Source organism: Orycteropus afer, unplaced genomic scaffold, assembly GCF_000298275.1.
Source record: "Orycteropus afer afer isolate SDZICR_OR568_19922 unplaced genomic scaffold, OryAfe1.0 scaffold00382, whole genome shotgun sequence".
In the NCBI taxonomy this organism is placed as follows: Eukaryota; Metazoa; Chordata; class Mammalia; order Tubulidentata; family Orycteropodidae; genus Orycteropus; species Orycteropus afer.
Window position 1 is genome coordinate 2231582 of NW_006921969.1, and position 27884 is coordinate 2259465.

Sequence of the window (27884 nt, forward strand, 5' to 3'; positions counted from 1 at the left end):
TATTAAACAGTAATGAGTTCTAAGGGAAAAGTAAAATGGGAAATACCAGGGGTAAGAGTATGTAATTTTTATTAGGATAATCAGAAAACTTTTCTTTGAGAAGGTGACATCTGCATAAAACTTGAATTTTACTCATTTAGATGTTATGATTATAATCACCGAGATTATGAAATTAGCGTTTTTCTACTTTTCCCTGGTGGCTTTAAAGGTTGAGCACTTGCTGCTAACTGAAAGTTGGTGGTTTAAGCCCACACAGAGATTCTGGTGGACTGCTGTCTGACTCGATGGCACATAACGACAACAACACTTCTGAAGAAAGAAAGGCCCTGTGATCTACTTCTGAAAAATCAGTACTGAAACCCTGTAAAGCAAACTTCGACCTTGAAACATAGGTTGCCACGAGTTGGAAGTGATTTGACAGCACTTTCTTTTTTTTTTTTTTTAATAAAAACACACACAAAAAATGAAGTTTGCACATGGACAGGAGCAAAAAGATGGAATTCTTGGCTGTCCTAATTTTTATACACTTTGTATCTTGTGTTTAGCCTGCATTTAGGAAAAGTGAACTAAACGATGTAAGGAAAGTTGTAATAGTATATCAAAACTGGAAGATATTTCAAATATCATCTCAATTATGCCTAGTTCCTCTAATTCATTTGTAGAGGATTTTCCAGCAAGGATAAACATACATATTTGCCCTCCATTTTTATCTCAGAACATGGTTTTTCTATCTCAGATGATAGAAAAATATACTGCTTATGAAATCAATCGCCAGTTTCCCACTTTCATCCAAAGAATAACTTGTCCCACAAACAGATCAATCATAACATCTCTGTTTATAAAGCTCCATGTCAACTATGCTGGCATATACTTAACACTTTGGGGCTCTTTAAAAGGCACTCTAGACACTAGTTAACCACAACCACAGTTTATACAGGAAGGCCAGTCAATCACCTACTCTTGTTTTAGAAGACAATTTCTCTCACATTGGCAAAAAAATATCTAGCGGGAAAGATGCAGATCTTCTCAATTCAACCATATGCTAGAAGTTGCCCTATGTTCCACATAAGATGTGGCTCTTGGAAAAGTTTACAGCAAAGGATTAGCATTTTTCCCTGAACAATCCAGTCATTCCTTGCCCAAGCAAATTAAGGAATCAGTCCATAAAACAACAATAATATACACAATTGCAATCCTTTTATAGCAATTCACAAACACCAGTTGCCACAGAGTTGATTCCAACTCATAGTAACCCCATTTGTGTCAGAGTAGAACTGTGCTCCATGGCGTTTTCAACGGCTGATTTTTTTTCAGAAGTAGATTGCCTTAACCATTTGCACCACCCAGGGACTTCCAGTTCACAGAGTACCTTTGAATAGTTAACTTAGAGCAAAGGTATTAAACCGCTTGCATTTTCCTAACAGCCATAGCTTTTTCTCCTGCCATCCTCTCCCCACCGTTACTCCTTAGGAAGGCCACCTTCTCAGCCTGGCCTTTGGCATTTAGTATGCGTCCCATACAGGCTGCACCATGCCCAGCTCGGTAGTGATAATTCTAAAGAGCCGTTGTTTCCTCAGGAAGCTTTTGTGGTCAACCAAGAGATACGTTTTTGTTCACAAACACCCACTTTCTGTGGTTCCTCCTAACTAAAATAATGCTGCTTACCGTCCTCTACAATTTCTCCACACTTGTTTTTTTCAAGCTGATTCTGTGTGGGAACATGCATGGCCTAAGCCAAGGGTGGCTGAAAGATGCATATAGAAATTACAGAGCACCATCACTTGCGAGCCCCAAAGGCTGGGAGCTGGTGCAGTGTAGACTTTTTTTGTGATTCTCAGTCAGGAATGTGTTCTTTCCATAGGGACTCTCATTTTGATCTCCCAGCTTTGACCTAGTCTAATACCTTACCTTACTGCCTCGGAAACCCAAGGAGGGGTCGCTATGAGTCGGGGCCGACTCGATGGCACATAACAACAACAACAACAATACCTTATTGAGGCGTTTTATTTCACATTCATATTGTTCCTTCTTCTTGTTTGCAAGAACATTTTTTTCCTTCAGAAGCTTATTCTCCTTCTTCAGTTCATGTAATTCTTCACTTAGGCTTTCACTTTCCTTCTAAAGTAAAAAGCAAGAAAACAAAACCAAATTCAACAAAATACAGGTGAGATGACACGGCAGGAATGCTGATACATCAGCTGTTGCTGGCAGATATTGTATTTCCTCCTGAAATACAATAAAAACAGTACTGCTAGGCCTTCACTGGGCATTCTGTAGAGTAATATTCTCTAGGTGGAGGACAGCAGTTTAAGAAATTTTTATTTTACCCTTAGTACTATTTCTTGGAAGTTTTGTGACACAGCAAATGATATAAAAATCCCTAATCCTCACTTTCTAGGATTAAATGGGTATGCAGAACTGGCCAGTTATTGTTATAAGGGTGATGGATAAATGATTCAGTAAAAGTAGTGCTATGGATTGAACTATCCTCCCAACCTCCTGCCTCCACAAATATATGTTATAAATCCAACCTCTTTACCTGTGGTTATAATCCCATTTGGGAATCAGTTTTCCTTGTTATGTTAACGAGGCAATATTAGTTTAGGGTTTGTTTTAAGTCAATCTCTTTTGAGATATAAAAGAGTAGATTAAGCAAGTAAGCAAGCAACCACAAACAGACAGAAAAATACATGCCAGAGGATAGCTATGGAACCTAGGAATCAAAGAAGAAAAGAGAAAAGGACCTTCCACTGGAGCAGACAGAGAGAAGGGAGAGCCTTCACCTAGAGCCAGCACCCTGAATTTGGACTTCTAGCCTCCTAACCTGTGAGAAAATAAATTTCTGTTTGTTAAAGCCAGCCACGTGTGGTATTTCTGGTATAGCAGCACTAGATAATTAGGACAAGTAGTGGAAGTCCTAAAAAAAAAAAAAAAAAAGAAAGAAAGAAAAAGTGCTATTGCAACATAACAATAATAAGCTTCTCAAAGCTCAGGGCTGCATCCCCTCTGTAGCGGAGAGAGGAGAGGATAAACTTTCAGGCAAAAAGACCCTTCACTGCAGATAATTCCTCATACCATTTTATTACTGTGCTTATTACTTTTAAAAGGTAGAGATCAGCTAGTCCAATTGCCATCCTTTACTCATGTTTTAAATCAGCACCATAAGGTCCAGAGTTTTACATAACTGAAGCAAGATCAATTGCTTAGACAAAATTGTCTCTCATCTCCAACTTGATATTTTAGGTTGTAAGCATGGTCTGGAGTGAATTGGATTCTTTCATGAAGAATGACATTGATATTTTAACCTAATAAAATAAATATTGCAGAATTTGGGTAAAGCAGGATGAGTAAATAGCTAATACAGGTACTGAAGTAGGTTGTTTTAATAATAGGCATTTCTCTCTACAGTTATTAAATTTAAGAAATCTGCTTTACATAATCTCTTTTTTTGAAAAGTGAAAACATTTCTATTTGCTTCTATGTAAATAGAATGGGTTCACACACTTAGAAAATGAACCAATCATGTTCTAACTTTGCATAACTTAAAAGAAAATAATTTGACTATAAAATGCTTCTGTAGTTAAGAAGGGAAAATACTAAGTTTCCTGGGCAGATTGAAAATAGAAAAGGAAGTGACTGTTTTAAGGCAGAAAGGGAGTTGCTAAGCCTTATTATCTCTGACTCACTGTGACAAAGACATCTATAGCAAAAACCTGGACTGGCATTATCTTCACTGGATTTAAGACATTGACTTCCAAATTGTGCCATGTCTTAAAATAATGGACATACCTCACAATGGCAGATATATGACTTCACCTGAGACTATTTACCGTTTTTGTTTCTTAATATACCTAAAAAAATGAGAGGCCATTAGAGTTTAAAGTTTTCCTTGCATCTTCTTAAAAATCCTTAAAATCTAATAACTGAAAGTAAAAATAGGATGAAAAAGTTTGAGTTATGAGAAGCCATCATCTTAACTGTAATAGTCTAGTGCTCAGCAGGGATTAATGGAACCTTAGTATCTGGAGATGAGGTTCAAATCCCATTTTCCCGTGTACTATCATACTGTTGGGAGCTCTGGTAACATAGTGCATAAGGCACTTGACTGCTAACCAGAAGGCTGGCCGTTCAAACCCACCAGCCACTCCTCGGAAGGAAGATAGGGCAATCTACTTCCGTAGTGATACTGCCTTGGAAACCCAAGAAGGGGTCGCTATGAGTCACCGACTTGATGGCACATAACAACAACACTGTATAGGTATAGGAATTTTGTATAACAATACCTATTGTATTTACAAACTAATGCCTGTTTGCAAAGTTTCTATAAACTGAAATTCTACTGTATTAATTCAAAGTATTGTCATGTTAACATTAGCAATAAACACTAGTAATAAACCCTAGTAATAAACATTCTGTAAAAAGGTGAATAAAAATTCAAGAAACAAATTAATTTTCTCCTAAGCTGAAATGGTCCTAAAAAGATATCACCAAATCCACAGATGGGCTCTCTTTCCTGGTTGGTGTTTTCTGCCATCTATTTGATTTCTACTCATAGCGACCCTATATGACAAATAAAACTGCCTCATAGGGTTTCCTAGTATATGATTTTAGGGAGATGATCCCTGGTGCCTGTGATAAGTGCCCAGCTTCTAACCAGAAGGTCAGTGGTTCGAACTGACCAGTGGCACTGGGTAGACGAAAGATGTGGCAGTCTGATTCTGGAAAGATTACAGCATTTGGGACCCAAAGGAGGCAGTTCTATCCTATCCTATAGGGTCATTAAGAGTTAGACTCTACTTTGTGGGAGAGGAAGAATAGGATGTGTTGAATCTTCAGGGAAGCAGATCACCAGGTCTTTTGTAGTGAGTTGTTAGTTAAGATTATCAAGCAGCCCAGCACTCAAATATTCCTGGTAGGGCCTGGCAAGCTGCTGCTTGTCTATCTGTGCCACAAAGTAGGAAGGGGAAGGGCATCTTCTTCCCTCTTATTGGAGATTTCCAGAGAAGTGACCCTTATTTATGGCCCTTGGAGACTTGCGAAACCCACACACCTCGCACAATGGTCGTTGCTCATCAGTGAGTCTGATTTTAGTAAAAGGATGGATCGTTAGTTAACCGGAAACCACCTCCCATGTTTAATCAGATTCTGAGCCCCGCCCACCTCTTCCCGCAGTAGCTGGTCCGGGGTCAGGTCGCGCTGCCTCTCGCTCTCCCTCTGACACTGATGCTGCTGCTTCTCCAGTTTGTTCTGGAACCTTTCTGACGCTTCCAGTTTTGTTTTTAGCTCCGTGACCTGAGGAAGACGTTTACAGATAGGTGTGGACACCTCTTCCAAAGTCCACACATCCCTGGATTTATTCCTGGCTTATGCACTTGGGAACAGAAACGCCCCATTCCTGGGCTTCCCAAATTGATCAAGATATTTGCATTTAAAATGGAGCTTTGTTGACCGGAAAAGCAAATACCTTACACCAAAACAGCCCCCTGCTCTTCCTTCCTTTGGTCAAATCACGCTATTTCTGAGGAAATAAATACAGACTTAGTCCTTAGACAAGAGGACCTCCACGCTTGTTATTCTGTCTTCATCTCTCAAAATGAGCTGGAAAGGGCAGTGAGGGACTAGGTAGAATTTGCCTACACCAAAGGAAAACAGTCGTGGCTTTTAACTCCTCAGTAACCTTCAGCACTTGACATGCTACTAAATGCCTAGTTTGATGTCAGAGAGACAACAGTCCACTGAGAGAAGTCCTGGAGACAGATGTTTCTTCAGTAATGGGGATAAAGTTGTTGTTAACACTAAATCCTCACACTCCTGCAAACAGTTCAGGAAGGCAGCTTAAACATTCTCTCTGAAAACATCTCCTTTAAAATCTGAAGACCCAAATTGCACCAGGCTGAGTACTGCAAGGAAGCCTGCTTTACTATCCCCCTCAGTATGGGGAACTTTATCCCTCACCTTCTTCATTTAACACTTTTGAGTATCAAAAGGAGGAAGAAGAGTATTGCTGCTATATTATTCACTTGTGGTCAAATTTTTTAATTCTGATAGATTTAAGGGAATTTACTTTCTCTTTTTGATGACAGAATGTTTTAAAATTCTAAGTAACTTTTTATCTATTATAGGATATTTTTTCCCAAAAGGTCTTTTCTCACCATAGCAAAAGCTTCTTGTCAGCAAACATGCTTCAGAGAGAAGTGGGGATGTCCCACTTTCCCTCACACTTTCACTATTACCACTTTTTGTTTCTTTATCTGTGGAAATAGTTTATGCTATCTAGTTATAGAATTGGAGAGCTAGACTTGGATAAAGTCTATGAAATACAAACTAACCTTCATCTGTTATATAATCTTTTATACTTGTCACAGAGACCAAGAAATCTCTTCGGGGGATGAAACATGTACGGGGAACTCTTGAGCTATTGCTGTAGGTTATTTTTAGCACACATCTTTAGCCATGCTTAAGACATTTCTGTGACATAGTTTATTAATCTTCAGACTAAGAAGCAGATAATGCACTCAGCAACTCATTCCCCTTATTCCTCAGAAGCTGTATATCCACAAATCTCCTTGAGGAGCTGAAATCAATATGGCCCAATCAGGATCACTGATTAAAAACAAGTTTGAAACTGAGACAGGTGTTTACCTTTCTTTCATATAACTCTTTCATACTTCTAAATTGGTGATCCCATTGCTGGTTCACTTCCAGGAGCTGAAATTATCAAAGTTTGGTGAATCAATAAAGAATTTATGTCCATTTAGAAATTTGGTCAAAATAAAATCACTTTTTGGAAACCATAAGTGAAGACAGGATTTCTTCTACCAAGATCTTGTTGGGCTGAGATGATTTAACTGAACATACCCTTTCCTTTTCATAACTGAGTCAACTTGTGAAAAAACATTTAAGTCCTGGGTATACTTGGACTAGTTAGCTAAGCAGTTTCTCAGCCACTTTTAACTCTTCTTAGTTATTTGAATTTTCACCTATTTATTTATTGATTAATCCAGCCAGAATCTGCTAAAAATTTGGAATTATTGATGGTTTTCCATAAGATTTTATTACCATAGGAAAGGTGGTGTGACTAGATACTTACATATTTTTGCATGTGTCTGCTTGATTATTAAGGAGTTCTGGTGGCACAGTGCCTAGGACATTTGACTGGTAGCCAGAAGGTTAGAGGTTCAAAACCAATAGCTGCTTGGCAGAAGGAAGACTGGGCAATCTCCTTCCATTAAGATTTACCACCTCAGAAACCCAGTGGGGGTCTCTATGATTTGGAATTTACTTGATGGCAAGTCCTTTTTTTTTTTGTATTTGATTATTATGATGAATTTTTTTTTCAGTTTTCTTTAAAGCAGAATAATTTATGCTAACAGAGTCCAGATTTTATTAATTGGTAGTCATTTGTTTTTAAAATAACACATGATTTGTAATATATAACTAATAGAGAGAAACACCTGTTGGGAAGTGATATATTTTCATGGAATATTGATTTTGCCATAAGATCAGATTTAGAAATATCTTAATCTGCAAGCAATTTGAAAGTGTTAAAACTATATGCTAAATACAAGGAACAAAAAACACTGTGGTCTGTGTCATAATTTTCTTTTAGTGGAAGTTTCTAACTTCCCACATTAAGAGAAATTCAAACTTTAGTTCTATACAGGAAAAATACCTGGGAGGTAGTCAGGGTGATTAAAAAAAAAAAAAAAATAGCAGGATTTGCTCCTAATTAAAAGACAAAATACCTTGTTCAAAGTTGTTGTTGTTATATGCCGTCGAGTCAGACCCAACTCATAGCGACTCCTCCTTGGGTTTCCAAGGCAGTATCACTACGGAAGTAGATGGCCCAACCTTCCTTCCAAGGAGTGACTAGTGGGTTTGAACTGTCAGTCTTCTGGTTAGCAGTCATGTTCCTTAGGCACTATGCTACCAGAGCTCCTAGTTACTAGGTAATGTTTATACTAGAAACAGTTATGGATATTTAGAATGAGAGTGTACAGTACTATCATGTAAAGATATTTGATCAGTTGGGATTTTAGGACTAAACATTTTTATACCATAGTAACATTACTCTGCTATATAATAATTTTTTATAATAATAATTTTCCAAATCACAATATTCTATGCAGTATTAAAGAGGGATAAAAGACACCATGGAAGAGAATGGTTCAGAAAAGGAATTATAAAATAGGCAGTGCTTAAATTATTACACTTTTTATCTATTCTGTCAAAAAAGAGTAAAGAGGTTATAACATTCATTAGACTCAGAAAAACACAGTTCATTTAGAATAGTATCAATCATATACCCATTATCTCTTCAGAAACAATTTTTTTTTTTTTTTTTATGATGGTGATTCTTAACTCCTATGCATTTGGCGTCATGCCTTAAGTCAACTGTACTTTAAAGCCTTTGACAGTTTGAGTTTCAAGGTGTGTCAAGCTGCTAGGTATAAAGGGACCAGGTGATAAGCTCACATGGGCCATGTGGAAGAAACATCCAAATGTTGAGGAAATTAGGATTATAATTACCAGGACTCATCACTTTGTCATTTCTCATTCATCATTATACAAACACTGAAAGACCAAGTGAGAGACATGTAGGTAAATAACAAGCATTTGCCCTTAAGAAAATACAATCCAATATATACTGGGAATAATTACTGGTAGCCAATGACAAAAATAAATGCATTCTCTATTTTATTCTCAGCATTAATCCATTACACATGTGTTTTCAACCCAATTACCTCTTTTCTCTGCTTCTCCAAGCACTTTATCTTTTGTTCAAGAGAATTTGTCAAGTTCTTTCTTCTTGATGACTGAGTGCACTTCAAAAAACAAAAAATCAACAGAACATTGAAACAAAATAGTCTTCAAAAGGAAAAGGAGAAATACAGTCCTTCATAAACTCATGCAATTGATTTGATCAACTCTAATGTGATTTATAAAAATATCTGATTGCAGGAGTATCACTCACACTATAAGTCTTTCATAGAGACTCACTGACAAATCAGCTTTATATTATAATTTAGATTCCTGTATGAATTAATTATCAAAATAATTTGTTAACAAATTATAAATTTATCTCTGTAACAGAAAGCCTCCTGGAGGGGAAAAAGGAAAAAAAAAAAAAAAAAGCTATACCCACCGTTGTCAAATTGATTCTGACTTATAACAACCCTGTAGGACTGAGTAGAACTACCCCACAGGGTACCAAGACTAAGTCATTATGGAAGCAGACTGCTACATACCAAGAAAAACTCAAACCCACTGCCATCAAGTTGATTCTGACTCATAGGGACCCCAATTGGGTTTCTGAGGTGGTAAATCTTTACGGAAGTAGATTATTTCCTTCCCTGAAGCAGCTGGTAGGTTTGAACCAGCAGTCTTCTGGTTAGCAAACACCTTAAGCACTGCACCACCAGAGTTGACTGCCATATAGGCAGACCAGAAATCAGAATTTCTTGCCTTTTCTAAAAAAAAAAAAAAAAAAAAAAAAAAACTAAAAAACATTTCACAGTATTACAGCATATAGAAGTCAAGTATGCTTCATGGATCCGTTTTATGTATTTCCATAGTAAGCATTTCTAGAAAGTTATTTTTTGTTTAAGTGCCCATATTGCCAATAAGATTCTGAATAGTGGCACTGGCAAAAATCAAAGGAGTAACAGAATCATCAAGACAAAAGAAATACACACAGCCAAATGAGACAAGCAATTAATTAACCACCTCAAATACCAAGACACAAACGTTCTTATAGAAGTGGATGCAGATTTATTGGGTTCTGTGTAATTTTAACCAGCCCTTTGAATTAAATAACACATTTAGATTAATAATGAATCATTGACACAGTGGAAAAGTTAAGCAGTTTTCTTTCTTTCTTTTTTTTAAGAGTGAGTGGGTTCACTTAAAGAAAGCATAAAAGCTCTTCAAACTTTGTTTCCCATCTGCCTAAGTCAACCACCTACAGAGCTCACTTAAGTAAAGGACTGTTTTCTCTATTGTAACTTGTTACCATCTCATCTCAATTTCATATAAATATTATAATGAATGAGGTGATGAGGGTAGTCTCTAATCTGCTATTCAGTTTCAGACTCAATAGTTACTGTGGACCATGGTATTGCTTAAAAATATTCTTGAATAATAAAGAAATATATTCAAAACACGGTCTTTGCTAGAAACTTTTACAGGAACTGACTCTTTTGCAATCATCATGGCATTTCAGAACTTTTTTCACTAGAAATCATTTATAAAATAGTTTTCTCTATCTTTTGTCTATTTGTCTATATCTCAGCTTTTTTCGGATTTGGTGATATTTTACATTTCTATAGATACTAGTGCTTAGTTTGTTTAGCTACTCCTATTTAGATCCAGTGCATAATTAAGACCACCTCCTTTTATTTTTAAAGAGATTTTCCTCTGTGGGCCAGTAAATTCAGATGATTATACTTGCTCATGATCTTATGAACCTGGTTGGCTGAGTGTTGAGAATGACATCAAAATCTGTGATTGGGTTTTCCTTTTTTTAGAGGAAGGACTTCTTGGAGACTGGACCCATTCTGTATCAGAACAGACTAAACATGAGGCATCTTTGATATGAAAAATGCTGTAAGCCATTCCTACTCAGTGAGCATTAAGTCCAGCAAAGCAGAAACCACGATGAGATTGAGTGCATCAGAGACATCTTAGGAGTTTACTGAGAACAGGGAGTATCTGAGGGTGGAGCCAGAAGACTTCTGTGTTGTGTGTAATTCACACTAAACATCAAGATGCCCCATTCCAGGAGAAATATGATTTTTTGATCCTCAAAAAGCCTCCTCTCTTTTTATGAAGCAGGCAAAATCTATGACCTGCAAACATCTGTATACATTTCTTTCTTTCTTTTTTTGATCTTTAATGATTTTCTCCAGAAAACGATAAAGTATTTTGACCCTATGTTTTTATTTTATAATTAAGAATGATTGAAAAGCTAATTTCTAAGCCTAGAAGAGAATCTATTTCCAATGTGGAAGTACTGATTGTTAGAACACAGATGTTTCAAAGGGGAGAAGTAAAAGAATAGGAAACATCAAAAAAACAAAAAACAAACGTATGGCCATGGAGTCAATTCTGACTCATAGTGACCCTTTAGACCAGAGTAAAATTGCCTCATAGAGTTTCCAAGGCTGTAAATCTTTACAGAGGCAGATTGCCTTTGTAAAATCTTTCTCCTAGGAAGGTTGGGCAATCCTACTTCCGTAGTGATACTGCCTCCGAAACCCAAGGAGGGGTCGCTATGAGTCGGGGCCGACTCAACAGCAAGTAACAACAACAACAACAACAGGGAGCAGCTTGTGGATTTGAACTGCCAGCCTTTTGCTTAACAGCCAAGTAGTTTAACCACTACACCACCAGAGCTCTATAGAAAAGCAGAGTGAATATGAATTGTTGTGTAAGCCCTAAATCCATCACCAGAGATTTCTCTAGAGATTATTCAACATTAGAGCATGGTTCATATGTAAATTAAAACCTCAGATGTATATTAAAATGAAGCAAAATCAAATACAAAGATTTTGAGAGAACTTTTCATTTGTATTTGCTCTCCTTTCCAGTTGCCAATTAAGACATTTTATAATACAACAAATACAAGGATTTTAGTTATTGGTTCTATGGGCTCAGTTATAGAACAGTTATTCTCTAAAAAGTATAATCCATGTAAACAATATCTAGGGTTTTTTTTTTTTTCTCTCTCTCTCTCTCATTTATGGTATCACTCAACAGCTTAAAAGATATGCAAGTTCTGACATTGCTAACTTAAATACTTAAATGTACCAATGAATTTTCCTCAGTCATCCCTAAAAGACTTTGAGAAAGCATTTTCTTTCATTCATTCAATCAGTAAATATCTATTCTGTGCCTAATTTACTTGTAAGCAGTAAATGAGTAAAACGTATGATATTACTTTTATAACTGTAACTACATTATTATAGATATTCTACCCACCAGCCACTCCTCGTAAGGAAGGTTGGGCAATCTTACTTCCGTAGTGATACTGACTTGGAAACCCAAGGAGGGGTTGCTATGAGTCGGGGCCGACTCGACAGCAAAACAACAACAACAACATTACTCTAACGTGTTTTTTTTTTTTTTTTTAACACCACAATATAACATTCTTTTTAAGTGTTATATTTTACCAAATACCTCTGAATCAAAAGCAAAATATAGACCCATAGAATTTGGGCCCCAACAGCAATTTAGAGATGATATATGCTCTCATTTTATAAAAGAAGAAAAGTAGCACAGAGAGGTTAAGGGAAATGCAATAGTCACCCAGATAACTTTTTCTTGGTTAAATAACATTTGTAAAAAAATCATAGAGCAGCTCTTAGCTAAAGAAAACAAATTAATAATTTTCTATTCTTATGAATTGTTTCGTAGTTAACTATTAGAAATGCTATCCACACTAGGTATGGTCAACTTATCTCCCAGAAATGTGTTCTTACCTCTGCATGCTCCGTAGAACTTTCTACACCACTCATTCTAGTTGTGCCCTGTACAAAATGTGCCAGGGAAGCTGTTTTCACTGGAGTCTTAGAAAGCAGAAAGAAAGAAAGAAGAAAAAACGTCTCTTATGGTATTCTTTAGGGTGAGACCAAATACATAATTTTTTCAAAAAATTAAATCATGATAGAAAATAACAGCTTAATTTTTCATTAAAAATGAACAGCAGTGACTACATGAAGTACACAGAGTAAGATTATAAGGACAACAACTGTGATTTTCAACTTTTCTTCTCTTCCAAAAAGGGATTTCCCAGGATGTCTCAAGTAAGCAGGCTATGACTCAGACACAGGGCAGATTAGCCTTGCACGGTATGTAAATTGTCATTCTTCCTTTACTGGCAGTCTCTCCCACTGGATGAAAACATTGCTTCAGAATGCCTGGGTAAACCAAATCTTTCCTCAGTAGCCTAACTGCCATAACTTCATTGTAATTCCCAGAGCAATTAGGTAACTGTTGACTTTTTGACAGCTCAGTTACTTGCTTTCCTAAAGGCAAGGTTTTCTGGCAATGGCTTCTAAATGTAAGCTTAGTTGTGTAGAACTAAATGAGTCATATATAATTCTTTTTAAGTGATGCTAATTCTTAGAGAAATTAAAAAAAAATCATTGCAAAGTAAAATGGGCATCACTTCTAATACTAATTTCCTTGTTGGCCAAAAGGGGTGTCTCAAGTTGAAAACTGAGAGATTAAACCTAGATTTTCTCCATGGCTCCTCTGGAGTTAAATCTTTTTTTTTTTTTGTTTGTTTGTTTGTTTGTTTTTTTCACTAACATATTAGCTTGAATTGTTGACTTCTGTCATTTAACAGGATCTTGCGGTAACGGAGCACTGATGTGGTTATTAGCTGCCATTAAGTAGACCCCCAATTCATGGTGACCTCATGTATAATGGACTCTGACTTTCATGATCCATAAGGTTTCCATTAGCTGGTTTTCAGAAGTAGGTCAGATTGTTCTTCCTAATCTGCTTTAGACTGGAAGCTCTCCTGAAACCTGTTAGGGATCATAGCAACATGAGAGGCTTCACTGAGAGAAAAGTAGTGGTTGCACTGGAGGTGCATTGACTGGTATTTGAATCTGGATTTCCCACATAGAAGGAGAGAATTGCAGAGATTTTAAGCTACACAAATAGACCCTGATGAAACAGAAGATCTTGTTTTGGACTTGGAGGACAGGGAGCAAAACAGGCAAGACTACAAAAAAGTAAAGAATGTATTGCTGCAAGTGAGTAAAAAGAATTGAATCAATTACTTACTTTACATTTTTCTTTAAAATTGTTTATGAGTGTGGCAAATGGTATGGTGTTTTCTTAAAAAACTGAAAATAGAAGTACCATTTGACCCAGCAATTCCATTATTAGGAATATATCCTAAAGAGGTGAGAGATAACACACAAACAGACACATGTACACCTATGTTCATCGCAGCACAATTCACCGTAGCAAAGAGATGGAAACAACCTAAATGCCTATCAACAGATGAGTGGATAACCAAATTATGGTATATCCACACAATGGAATACTATGCCACATTAAAGAACAATGAGGGATACATGAATCATCTCGCAATGTGGGTGAACCTGGAGGACATTATGCTGAGTGAAATAAGTCAATTGCAGAAGGACAAGTACTGTATGAGCCCATTACTGTAAAAAGACAAAGAAGAGTTTGCTTGGGAAAGGGAACTCACCTAGTTGGTTACTGGGGTGGGGAGGGAAACTGAGGGATTAATTTCAGGCTAGTTGGGGCCAACACACTGACATAGGTAGGGGGAGGGATATACAGGAAGGATTTATGACCACCGTAATAACATTAGGAAGTAAGAAGACACTGAATTGTGCACACAAGAGGTAGACGACAGATGTTAATACCAATCAATGTTTCCACAATACCACATTGCTGTTAACACCAAACAATAGGCTATACAGATAGACACATAAACACCTGAGATGATCAGACGGGGGTCAGTGAACAGAAGTATCCTCTAGATCAGGGATAGATTCAGCTGAGGCTAATCTTGCACAGACACCAGTGATACAAAATACCTGTAGTCCTTTCAGAAACAATAGGAGACAGACATAGAGTAATCCCACATAGACAACCAGACACTATGGGAGAAAGATCCAATAGATCTACTGCCTCAGGACCATAGTACTGGGGGACACCAGACTCAATTGGCACAACAGAATACTTAAAGGTGTTGCTCCACATCCTACATTGGTGAGTAGCGACTGGGGTCTTCAAAACTTTCAAGTGGCCATCTAAGATGCAGCTAACAGTCTCCTAGTGTCGGAAGTAAAAAAGAACGCAAAAAAAAAAAAAAAACCCAAGGACATTTAGAAGCAATCAGCCCTAGGACACGATGGCCCTCTAGACCAGAAGAACTAGATGGTGCCCGGCTACCAATGACAACCACTGAGGAAAGGATCAAATCTGGAGATCCTGCATAGAGTGGGAGGGAAAATGTAAAACAAAATCCAAAAACTCAATAATGACCAGAATTACTGGTCAGATTAAATCTAGTGAGAGTGCCAATACTATGGCCCTGGAATACATTCTGCACTGGAATAAAACTCACCCCCAGGGGCAGGCTCTCAGCCCAATAGTTAACAAGATGTACACAAAGACCACTCAACCGAGGATGACGCACCCACATGCTCTATGGTAATACATCTCTTAGAGCAATAGACCATGGGTCACCAGAGGACCAACATTCAAACTGAGGAAATGCAGAACAAACAGGAGTGCATAAATATGAGGGGCACAGGGAGAGGGTTACAGTGTAGGGAGGGAATGAGACTGGGTTAGGGTTGGTCATGGTAAATAGGGAATGAAACTAAATGTGCATGTTATGTTGAATGTAAAACAAGCTCTTAATAATAATAATATAATTTTTTTATATCTACACATTCATACAGATAAAGCCTAATCTTCTGAGATTTAAGCTTTTTAGAAAGGCATGAATTGGTGTCCAAGATTTGACCCTCCTTTTTCTCTATAAAAAGAAGCTCTGGTGGCACTGTGGTTAATATGGCTTCAGGCTGCTAACCAAAAGGTTGGCTTGGCAGTTCAAACTCACTAGCTACTCCTCTGGAGGAAGACAAGGCAGTCTGCTTCCATAAGTACTTACAGCCTTGGAAACCCTATGGGTGTTAGTATGAGTTGGAATTACTCATGGTAATAGTTTTTTTTTTTTTCCTCATTAATATCTCCCATAGGAATTCTGGTAGCATAGTGCCTAAGGCACTTGACTGCTAACCAGGAGGCTGGCAGTACAAACCCACCAGCCACTCCTCGGAAGGAAGGTTGGGCAATCTACTTCTGTAGTGATACCACCTTGGAAACCCAAGGAGGGGTCACTATGAGTCGGGTCCAACTCGATGGCACTTAACAACAACAACAACAATTCTCTTCATTCTCATCCTGAATACTGAATTACCACTATTTCCTGAAAAGAGTCATACTATTGTATATAACTAAGCACTTGTATGTGTTGTGATCTCAGCCTGAACTGTCCCATTCTGTACTTTCCTTCTTGCCTGGTGACCTGGAAAACCTAATTAATGCCTCTCCCATCCTTTGACCTTAATTTGACCTCCTCTGGCCACCAAGTAGAGCATTGTACCGACCATTAAAACCAGTTGTTTTAGAGTGCATTCTGACTCGTGGTGACTCCCAGAGTAGAACTGTGTTCTATATAGTTTTCAGTCACTGATATTTTAGAACTAGATTGCCAGGCCTTCCTTCCAAGCTGTCTCTGGATGGACTCAAACCACCAAACATTTGCTTAGCACCCAAGAGTGTTCATTGTTTGCACCACCCAGGGACTCCTAAGGAACCATTGTCTATTTACATGCTTGTATGTTTATCTCTGTATCCACAGTATGGCCGAGAGTAGGTACTGGACAAAGTTTGTTGAATAAATAAATTATAGAATATCCATACAATTAAAGTACAGACCAAATTTATAGGTATTTTGTTAATGACTGTGCTGTTTACTTTTTGGATTCTTGGTCTATATTGAAGTAGACTTGAGTGAAAATGTGTTGATACTGATGTTTCCTTAAAACAATATCCAAAACACAAGTGAGAATAAAATTTTTCATTCAGAGTTATAACTCACAAAGCAGAGATTTCCAGGAGACTGACACTATTAACATTAAAATTTTCTCATCAGAAAAACCAAAAAGAAAAACTCTAACACAAAAATATTTTCCTTCCAATAAAAGGGAATCTTGGTTGTATATAGTACAAGGTTCCCTTTAGCCTTATCTGTGTATTTGATAATGAGAACTCAAAGAACATGTAACAGTGACCTAGAGAAGAGTTCTTGCTAGGAAGAGCTAACCTTGGCACTGTTTCTTTTGAGTTTGCCGTATAAAGATATCCAAATGCACACTCATTGATCAGTGTGATGCCTTCTATTGAACAGAAATCCTATACCTTTGCATTTTTACATCACAATCCCTTTGTGTCTTCTGCTATACCCATTAACAATAAACAGATTTTCTATTAGTTCCAAAGAGCCCTGTGTGATTTTTAAATAAAACATAACTCTTCTGGAGACCACCAAATTTGGTTTGCGAATACTGAAACTTGCAATAGGCCAACCCTAGAAATGAACTGGATATTTTCTGTTACATGTGCCTTACTCTCTTCACCTTCACCCACTCCTATGTGTGCTATACCCTTTAAGAGTCTAGCTGTCACTCAAACTTTATTTTGTAAGTCATACTAGCTGAAATCACTTTCAGAGAAACAAAAGTACCACTCCATTTTTCCCAGGCTATTTTGAGACGTCCTACTTCTTAGTGAATAAAATATTATATAGAAGAAAAAATTAACAATGAGAAATATGGTTAAAGAAAGAAACCAAACACTACATTATAACTGACAAATTGGAGAAATATTCAGAGAATTCTTTAACAGGTGAAATAAAGGTAAATTATCTTCAATAAACTTTTTAGAATGGAAGTTGAAAAACCCTCTTTGCTCCTGAACCTCTTTGAATTTTTTAAATGAGTATGTTATTCTGTAAGAAAGAGAGTATCTAATGTTAACTAAAAGATTGGGCTCTGGAGTTATATTATCTGGATTCATATTTCAGCTCCACTATTCACCACATGGGACTATGGGCAAGATGCCTAAGTTTCCTAAGGCTCAACTTCCTCATTTATAAAAAGGGGTGGTAATAGTGTCTTCCTCCTAGAGTTTCTATTTGTGATCATGCATATAAGAGCTTAGGAAATAATTATGAAACCTTAAGCATAAGGCCACCAATCAAATTATTTATGCAACAAACAATGTGATCTATGGATAGGGACATCAATCAACAGTTAGATACTACTATGTACATGACATTGAGTGGGTTCCAAAGGGCCATGAGGAATGTTTCCAGCTTCCAATGAAATTTAATATATATGAAATTTATATACATATATAAAAACTGGAGAGTGAATGAAAGCCATACAATGAATGTTAGAGACAATAAAGGCTAAGAATTCAGAGGAGAAAGAGCTCATTCTCACTTCTAATAGTCATGGAAGTGACTTCTGTTGAGTCTTAAAGTTGGATAGGATTGTGATAGACAGAGAAAGGTGTGATATATTGCTGTAAGGGGAGCAACTTGAAAAACAGAACAGAGATAGACAAACCTAAGCATGAACAAGCCCAGTAGTAGAATAGGGCTCATATGGTATATCTCAAATAGATTTGGATCAAATTGTAAAATTATTTGCATTTCAGATTAGGAAATTTGGACATTAGTGCATAAGACATGGGGAGCTATTAAGATTCTTGAGTAAAGGAATCACATGATTAAAATGGCTTAATGTTAAAATTAAACACAGAGGTTTACATTATTAATTAAATGGAATTATGCATATGCCCGTTATTAGATATTAAAGAAAAACTCACTAATATTCAAAATATTTAATAATTTATTCACTGGGGTACTCAGAAGAGACCACATTTCTGAACTTCAGACTCCAATATTAACTGTCTACTTATGTTCTGTGCTTGGATGGCTAATAGACATCTCCTTCTTCCTTGTCTAAAACCCATTTCCCTATAAAATTTGTCCCCTCTATTACAATTGATGGAAAATTTCATTCTCCAGACCAAAAATCTTTACTCCTCTTTTTGTCTCACAGCTTGAATCCAAGTCAATAGGATATTTTGTAGACATTTACAAAATAGGGCATTCTGTAGGAACTTACTCACTAAGGGAGATGAGGAAGTGAGCGGGTGGCAGTTTGAAACAGCTAATGGAGACAAGGAAGTGAGCTGAGTGGTTTGAAACAGCTAAGAGAGATGAACTTGTCTGTCAGCTTGTTGTACTATGGTGGCTTACATATTGCTGTGAGGCTGGATGCTATGCCAGCTGTGTTTCAAAGTCTAGGAGGTTACCCATGATGGATAGGTTTCAGTGGAGCTTCCAGAATAAGACAGACTAGGAAGAAGGAAGAGGCCATCCACTTCTCAAAGAATTGGTCAGTGAAAACCTTAAGAATAGCACTGAAATATTGTCTGATATATTACTGGAAAACTTTATAAATATCCCCAAAACATTGTCTGATACAGTGCTGGAAGATGAGCCCCTCACACTGGAGGACACTCAAGATTAGACTGGGGAAGAGCTGCCTCCTCAGAGTAGAGCCAATTTTAATGATGTGGATACAGTAAAGCTTTTGGGACCTCCATCTGCAGATGTGGCATGACTTAAAGTGAGAAGAAACAGCTGCAAAAATCCACTAATAACTAGAACATGGAATGTATGAAGTATGAATCTAGGAAAATTGGAAGATGTCAAAAATGAAATGGGATGCATAAAGATCGATATCCTAGGCACTAGTGAGCTGAAATGGACTGGTTTTGGCCATTTGGAATCAGATAACCATGTGATCTACTATGCCAGGAATGACAAATTGAAGAGGAATGGCATGGCATTACAAAGAATGTTTCAAGATCTCTTCTGAACTACAATGCTGTCAGTAACAAGATAATTACCATACACCTACAAGGTGTATACTACTATAAACACCAACCACCAAGCCAAAGAAGAGGAAGTTGAAGATTTTTATCAACTCCTGCAATCTGAAATTGACCGAACATGCAATCAAGATATGTTAATTAGCACTGGTGTTTGGAATGCAAAAGTTGGAAACAAAGAAGAATCACCATAGTTGGAAAATAATGGCATTGGTAATAGAAACAACACTGGATATCGCATGATAGAATTTTGCAAGACCAATGACTTATTTCTTGCAAATATCTTTTTACAACAACACAAATGGTGGCTATCCACATGGACTTCCCAGATGGAGTACACAGGAATCAGATTGACTACATCTGTGGCAAGAGGTGATGGAAAAGCTCAATATTTTCAGCCAAAACAAGTCCAGGAGCTGATTGTGGAACAGACCATCAACTACTCATATGTAAATTCAAGTTGAAGCTGAAGACAAAATAAGTTCACGAGAGCCAAAATATGACCTTGATTATATTCTTCTTGAATTTAGAGACCATCTAAAGAATAGATTTGATGCTTCGAACACCAATCACTGAAAACCAGAGGAATTGTGGGATGACATCAAGAATATCATCCATGAAGAAAGCAAAAGGTCATCAAAAAGACAGGAAAGGAAAAAAAATGACCAAAATGGATGTCAGAAGAGACTCTGAAACTTGCCTGTGAATGAAGAATAGCTAAAGAAAATGGAAGAAATGACAAGATAAAAGAGTTGAACAGAAGCTTTCAAAGAACAGCTCAAGAAGACAAAGTCAATTATTATGATGAAATGTACAAAGACCTGGAGTTAGAGAACCAAAAGGGAAGAACATACTTGGCATTCTGAAGCTGAAAGAACCAAAGAAAAACGTAAGCCCTGAGTTGCAATATTGAAAGATTCTATGGGCAAAATATTGAGTGATGCAGGAAACATCTAAATGGAAGAAATACACAGAGTCACTATAAGAATTGGTTGAAGTTCATCCATTTCAGGAGGTGGCATATGATCAAGAACCAATGGCACTGAAGAAGTCAAAGCTGCACTGAAAGAACTGGCACAAAAACAAAGCTCCAGGAATTGATGGAATACCCACTGAGATGTTTTAACAAACAGATGCCGCCCTGGAGGCACTCACTCATCTATGTGTAATTTGGAAGACAGCTACCTGGCCAACTGACTGGAAGAGATCCATATTTGTACCCATTCCAGAGAAAGGTGATCCCACAGAATGTGGAAATTATAGAACAATATCATTAATATCACACACAAGTAAAATCTTTCTAAAGATAATTCAAAAATGGTTGCAGCAGTATATTGACAGAGAACTTCAAGAAATGCAAGCTGAATTCAGAAGAGAATGTAGAATGAGGGATATCATTGCTGATATCAGATAGATCTTGGCTGAAAGCAAATAATACTAGAAAGAAGATTACTTATGTTTTATTGACTATGCAAAAACATTTGGTTGTGTGGATCAAAACAAATTTTGGATAACATTGAGAAGAATGGGAATTCCATAACACTTAATTATACTCATGAAGAATCTGTTCATAGACCAAGAGGCTGTCATTTGAGCAGAACAAGGGGATACTGCGTGGTTTAAAATCAGGAAGTCAGTGCTTTGGGGTTGTATACTTTCACCATATTTATTCAATGTGTATGCTGAGGAAATAATCTTAGAAACTGGAATATACAAAGAAGAGCATGGCATCAGGATTGAAGGAAGGCTCATTAACAACCTGCAATATGCAGATGATACAACTGTTGAAATTGAGGATAACAAGAAGCACTTACTGATGAAGATTGAAGACTGCAGTCTGCAGTATGGATTATACCTCAATATAAAGAAAACAAAAATTCTCACAACTGGACCTATAAGCAGCATCATGATAAACAGAGAAAAGATTGAAGTTGTGAAAGACTTCACATTACTTGGTTCTACAATCAACACCAATGGAAGCAGTAGTAAAGACATCAGAAGATATATTGCATTGGGCCAATCTGTAGCAAAAGACCTCTTTCAAGTGCTGAAGACCAAAGGTGTCTCCTTGAAAACTAAGGTGTGCCTAACCCAAGCCATGGTCTTTTCAATCACCTCATATGCGTGTGAGAGCCGGACAATGAATAAGGAAGCCTGAAGAAGAGTTGATGTGTTTGCTGTGGTGTTTGAGCACAATACTGAAAGTACCATGGACTGCTAAAAGAACTAATAAATCCGACCTGGAAGAAGTGTTACCAAAATGCTCCTTGGAAGCAAGAATGGTCAGACTCTGTTTTGGTCACATTGTCAGAAGGGATCATTACCTGGAGAAGGACGTCATGCTTGGTAAAGTGGAGGGTCAATGAAAAAGAAGGCCCACAGCAAGGTGGACTGACACAGTGGCTACAATGATGGGCTCAGGTATAGAAAGGATCGTGAAGCTGGCACAGTACTGGCAGTATTTAGTTCCGTTGTACATAGGGTCTCTATGAGTTGGAGATGACTTGACAGTAACAAACAACAACAACAACAACAACAACTCATTGCCATCAGAGCACAGAGCCTTTCTAGTTTAATGAGAGAATGGTGAGAAGAAATAAACATGTTTATGACTTTTTGAGGGAGCTCTGGTAGCATAGTGGCTAAGGCACTTGACTGCTAACCAGAAGGCTGGCGGTTCAAATCCACCAGCCACTCCTTGGAAGGAAGGTTGGGCAATCCTACTTCCGTAGTGATACTGCCTCGGAAACCCAAGGAGGGGTCGCTATGAGTCGGGGCCGACTCGACAGCAAATAACAACAACAACAACATGACTTTTTGAAATGGTAGGCTTTTACTGTCTTCTTCCTGATTTTCATTCACATGAAATTTTTAAATGGCTGTGTCAGCAGTGCCTTACATCTGGCTGTGGCATCAAGTCCCTACTTCATTGCTTACAAGTTATGTGACTTAGGGATGATGTTTAGCATCTTTGTAGTGACATCAAGCTACCATGATCTCTCATCTGGTTTATGGCAAGAATTTCTTAATAGGCTTCCTGCTTGCACTCTTGTACCCAACCTCCACTCTATTCTCATCTTTTAAAGCATATTGTTTCATGTCTCTCCGCAGCATGAAACTTTTCAATGGCTTCCTATCACACTCAGTATGAAAGCAGAACTTGACAAGGTCTCACATAATCTGCTCCTGTTGCCTTTCTAAACTCTTTCCCAGTATTCTCTCCTTTGACCACATTGCTCTATGCCTCTGTACTCTGCTGTTGCTGAAACATGTCAAGTATACTCCCTGTTCTCTCTACCCAGGACTATCTTTCCCCTAGATGTCCATGTGGCTCATCTGACCTTCACTATGCTATGCTTAAATATCACCTGTTTACTGAAGCCTTACATGTCTCTCTATTTAAAATTTCTCCTCACTTCAGCATTTTCTATCCACCTTATTTGATTTGTTTTACCAAATATTCTGTTTGTAATATACTATGCACTTTTATTTATTCATTCATTGTTTGTCTTTGACTGTTGCTCTGTCCCACCAACTTGATTCTGACTCATGGGGACCCATTATGACAGAGTGGAATTGTCCCACAGGTTTCTTTATGGGAGCAGATCACTAGGTCTTTTTTCTCATGGAGCTGCTGGGTGGGTTTAAACCACTGACCTTTTGGTTAGCAGCCAAGCACTCAACTGTTGCACCATCAGGCCTCCTTTGTCTTCAATTACTAGAATTTATACTCCATGATATTAACTCTTGTTTACTGTATTCACTCCATATTTCCTGAGCCAAAAATAGTGCTTAGTACATGGTAGATACTCAGTAAATGAATGAAAGAATTTAAAAAAAAGATATATGTAATTCTCTGTGGTAAAGTCCATACCTTTCATCAGAAACTGAGAGGAGTTTGTGGTAGACAATACATTTTAAGAATAAAAACCAAACTCCCTGCCATGGAGTCAATTCTGACTCACAGCGACCCCTCCTTGGGTTTTGGAGGTAGTATCTCTATGGAAGTAGATTGCCCAGTCTTCCTTCCAAGGAGTGGCTGGTGGGCTTGAGCTTCCAGCCTTCTGGTTAGCAGTCAAATGCCTTAGGCAGTATGTCACTAGAGCTCTCCATTTTAAGAATAATGGGCCCTAAAAAAATCAGGTCATTGGCACTTAATATTTCAGTTGTTTGTCCATGGTCTTTCTGCAGCTGCCTCCTATTTTTCTTTAGCAGGTAGCACAGAGAACGAAGTATGGCCTTTGGATGCAACGATATCTAAATCTAAATTTTTATTTATTTATTTTTTTATCAGTGTGATCCTGAAGAACTCAGCTTCCACATACATAAAGTGAAGATAATAGCTGCCATTCCCCAATGGTTGTTGTCAACAATTGTGAAGGATCTGAGATTATATCCCTACATCCATGCTAACAAGTAACCCTGCCACAAGATGCTGGCAGAAGGCATAATACACTTGAGTCAGAGAAAAGAGACTATATTATTCACAGAACAGCTAGAGGCATTATCATATTTGTGTTGGTTCCCTCATTTCCCACCCAAATTCTCAAGGGTAATGCAGAGTAGCCTAGGTGGTTGTTGTACACACAATGGACTTTTGTCAAGCCAAGAAATCCCAAATTTAGAAAACTCATGCTCAGAAAACTTGCCTTTCATTTGCCCTGGAGGAAAATATTATCTTTATTATGTTGGTCAAGAAACAAACCTACCATTCATATGCTCTAGAAGATCCTATTTTTATCATGCATGAAAAGACAGTATGGGACAAAAGCTGGCAATCACTGTTCACAAGACCTGCTGAAACTTGAGAGATTCATGAATAATTGTTTCTCAACTGTTGTGAGGATTGAATTAAATAAATACCTGGAATAGCTAAAAAGGATGTATCATTACTGGAAAGTGGATTTCAAAATGTTGAATTGAATCTCAAAAATGAAAATTCATTGGACTTCTACATACCACATGAAAATAGTTTATTTTACAATAAAAATAGATATAAAAATATTTTCACACCATTATCTCCATTTTGAGAGGTTGCCAATCTGTTGAAAATAAGACAATTCAGAGATGTCCTTAGAGAAAATATTTAGAAGGCAGTAGGCTAGTATATAAAGTGCATACTATTGAATGATACTGATATTTGTATATAATGATATATTTCATATTTTAAAATTTTGCTCCTACTAGTAGGTATCCACTTAAAATTTCTTCAAATTCTTTTTATAATACCTTTGAGTGATGGAAAGTAAATATACACTAAATATATGTTACCATACTTTTATTCACATATACACATATTTGCACACAGGATGCAGATATACATAAACCACTCTCTCATCAACAAACAGCATACACACATGCAAACAATAACAACAAAAAACAAAATTAAGAATGTTCCTGGATCAGGTATATTCTCAAAATATTATAAAAAATTAAAAAATCAGGAACTCCCAACTATTGATCCTCAAACTAGTAAATCACCTCTTCTTGGTTTCTGAAACTCCCTAGACTAGGAGTCAGGTGAGAGAAGGGTCCCAGAGTCCACAGCCACATGGAGGATATAGGCTTGTATGCTTTTGAGATTGCTGGTGAGATATAGGCCAATGAACAGACCCTAAGAGTTAGATTGTATAAGAACAATAGTGGTGTAAAATAATGGATTCCTGCAGCCCAGATGGTTATACCCTAACATAACCACATGAACTACAGGACACACAGTTAAATTTTAATTTCAGATAGACTATGAATAATTTTTTTAAGTTTGTCCCAAGCAATATTTTGTTGTTTATCTGAAATTCAAATTTAACTAGGCATCGTGTATTTTTGTTTGCTACATCTGGCAACCACCTTGGATTATGTTACAAAATCTGCTTCACAGACCTTGTTGTTGTTGTTGTTGTTATGTGCCGTGGAGTCGGCCCCGACTCATAGCGACCCCTCCTTGGGTTTCCGAGGCAGTATCACTACGGAAGTAGGATTGCCCAACCTTCCTTCCGAGAAGTGGCTGGTGGGTTTGAACCGCCAGCCGTCTGGTTAGCAGGCAAGTGTCTTAGCCACTATGCTAGGTGTTGTTAATGAGCAAGGAGGAGGTGGGAGGGAGGAATTCTTGCATGTAACCACAGTGAAAATGTAAGTTGTCTGAGAAAACACTGACGTGAGTGGGATTTCTTGTAGTCAACTACATTAAATCATCTTTTAAGAGGCACGTAGGGTCCTAGACCAAAATTAAGTTTAGCTTAGAAAACAAAGAAAATTATAATTTCATACACATGAGTACTGTAGTTTGCAACTTTTTGTATATACTTCCACCTGAGCTCTGTAACAGAGTTCCCAGGTGGTGCAAATGGTTAAGGGCTCAGCTGCTAACAGAAAGGTTGGAGATTCAAGTCCACCTAGGGGTACCTCAAAAGAAAGACCTGGAGATCTCTTTCCAAAAAATCAGCCACTGAAAACTTATGGAGTACAGTTCTACTCTTACACACAGGGGATCTCCATGAGTCAGAACTGACTCCATGGAAATTGGTCTGCTTGCTTGTTTGTTTTTGAACTTCATAACAGTTCTGTTAGGTTGTCAAGAGATGCATTTTTGACACTAATAGAAAGTAAGATGAAGTTCAGAGATGTTAAGCAACTTGCCTGTGGTCATTTTGTAATAACTAGGTGACTGAACTATAGCAAAACTTACTCACCCTGGCTTTCTTTGCCCCAAAGAATATTTTACCTATGCGGACATATATGAATAACACACCTAAAAGTTATTGGATAGCACATCATTTACTTTTCTATGTGGATAATTGATAAATGTTAAAAATTCTGAGCTGTTAAAGAGTATAATTCAAAGAAAGCTTCTTGAGAATTGAGCTTTTTGGAGGGCTAGACATAAAATGGGTTGATCATCAAGGTCCTATTCAGACAAAACTGTATTAATTCCTACCAGTGCTTGCCAAGAGATTAATCTGGTTCCAATGACGAGTGGTCCAAAAAGAAAATAATAGCTTTTTGAAATTATATTCCTGTGTTTGAGTCTTAGAAAATATTTACCTTCTTTGGAGGGGTATTAATCTCTGACTACTTTATACCAATGAGAACACTTTGGTTGTTTTTGTCTTTGTATTTTGTTCATATGTGGGCCTCATCTTCATCCATGTGACTATTCTTATAATAAATATCTATTGATTATGGACTGTGGATCAGTAACTGTGCTGAGTGCTAGGATATAAAGATGAGAAAAACAGACATGTCTCTCGTTTGTGGTGGTATATTTACTGTTCTTTGACTATAATCATCTGAAGATTGGAAGTGACCATTCCATTGATGGTGGGATTCATTTTGCATCATTCCTGCCTCATGTTTCTCCAGGTGACCAGAACTATCTTCTTTTCAGGGCAATACATTTCAACATCATATCCCTAGAAGTATATCTATATATATAACAAAAACTACAATTATGCATGAAAATTTAAGAAAGAGCATATGCATATCAAGATAATGAAGGGATAACATGACTCACTAGAAACAATGGTGACACAAATAGTGCTTACCAGGAGTATAATTTTGCCTGAAAATGAGTCTGACCCAAAAGAAAAGCTCTCTATACGGTAGGCTAAAAAATCACAAACTTTCCTAACTCATCTTTAATGATAAAGGAAAATTTATTTTCAAAAGCATTTAGCACAAGAGAAACAAGAAACAAAGATAAACACTTTTATATACACAATACTGCATTATTAGTAATAACAAACATTAACCTACAGGTAGGAGCTCTCGCAGCGTAGTGCCTAAGGCACTTGACTGCTAACAAGAAGACTGGCAGTTCAAAACCACCAGCCACTCCTCGGAAGAAAGGTTGGGCAATCTACTTCCATAGTGATACTTCCTCGGAAACCCAAGGAGGGGTAGCTATGAGTTGGGTCTGACTCAATGGAACATAAAACAACAACAACCTACAGGTGGATATATAGGTAGACAGCCTAAATGATCAGGTATGTCTAGGCAAAAGGGGGGAAAAGTCAATTAATTTGAATGTCTTTTCCACTGGAAAAAGAAAGAACAATTTATTTCATGTTTTGCTACTTATATCAGAATGTCATAAGAAAAGTGGGTCAAGCCTCACTTGCCAAATAAGTACAAAATAAGGTAAAAAGAATCCTTTCATATAGAAGATGGGCATTAGTATGATAGGAACATGCTTCAGTGAGAGTTGACAGGGCCCATTTTGTTAGTCCTTTCCCACACTTTTTAAAAAGATTATATATATATATATTTGTTGTTGTTATGTGCCATCGAGTCGGAGTCGACTCATGGTGACCTCTCCGTGGGTTTCCGAGGTGATATCACTACAGGAGTAGATTGCCCAA

General features: G+C 37.4%; 1 protein-coding gene across 1 annotated transcript in view; it reads right to left on the bottom strand.

The window, feature by feature from the left end:
• Positions 1 to 27884, bottom strand: part of TNIP3 (TNFAIP3 interacting protein 3) — a 168519-nt gene that overhangs the window by 14011 nt on the left and 126624 nt on the right. Inside the window, exons 4-8 of the mRNA XM_007953269.2 lie at positions 12480 to 12566; positions 8745 to 8825; positions 6643 to 6708; positions 5161 to 5292; positions 1990 to 2118 (exon numbers count right to left, since the gene is read on the bottom strand). Coding sequence (XP_007951460.2) covers positions 1990 to 2118; positions 5161 to 5292; positions 6643 to 6708; positions 8745 to 8825; positions 12480 to 12566 — 495 coding nt within the window. The remainder of the gene's footprint in view (positions 1 to 1989; positions 2119 to 5160; positions 5293 to 6642; positions 6709 to 8744; positions 8826 to 12479; positions 12567 to 27884) is intronic.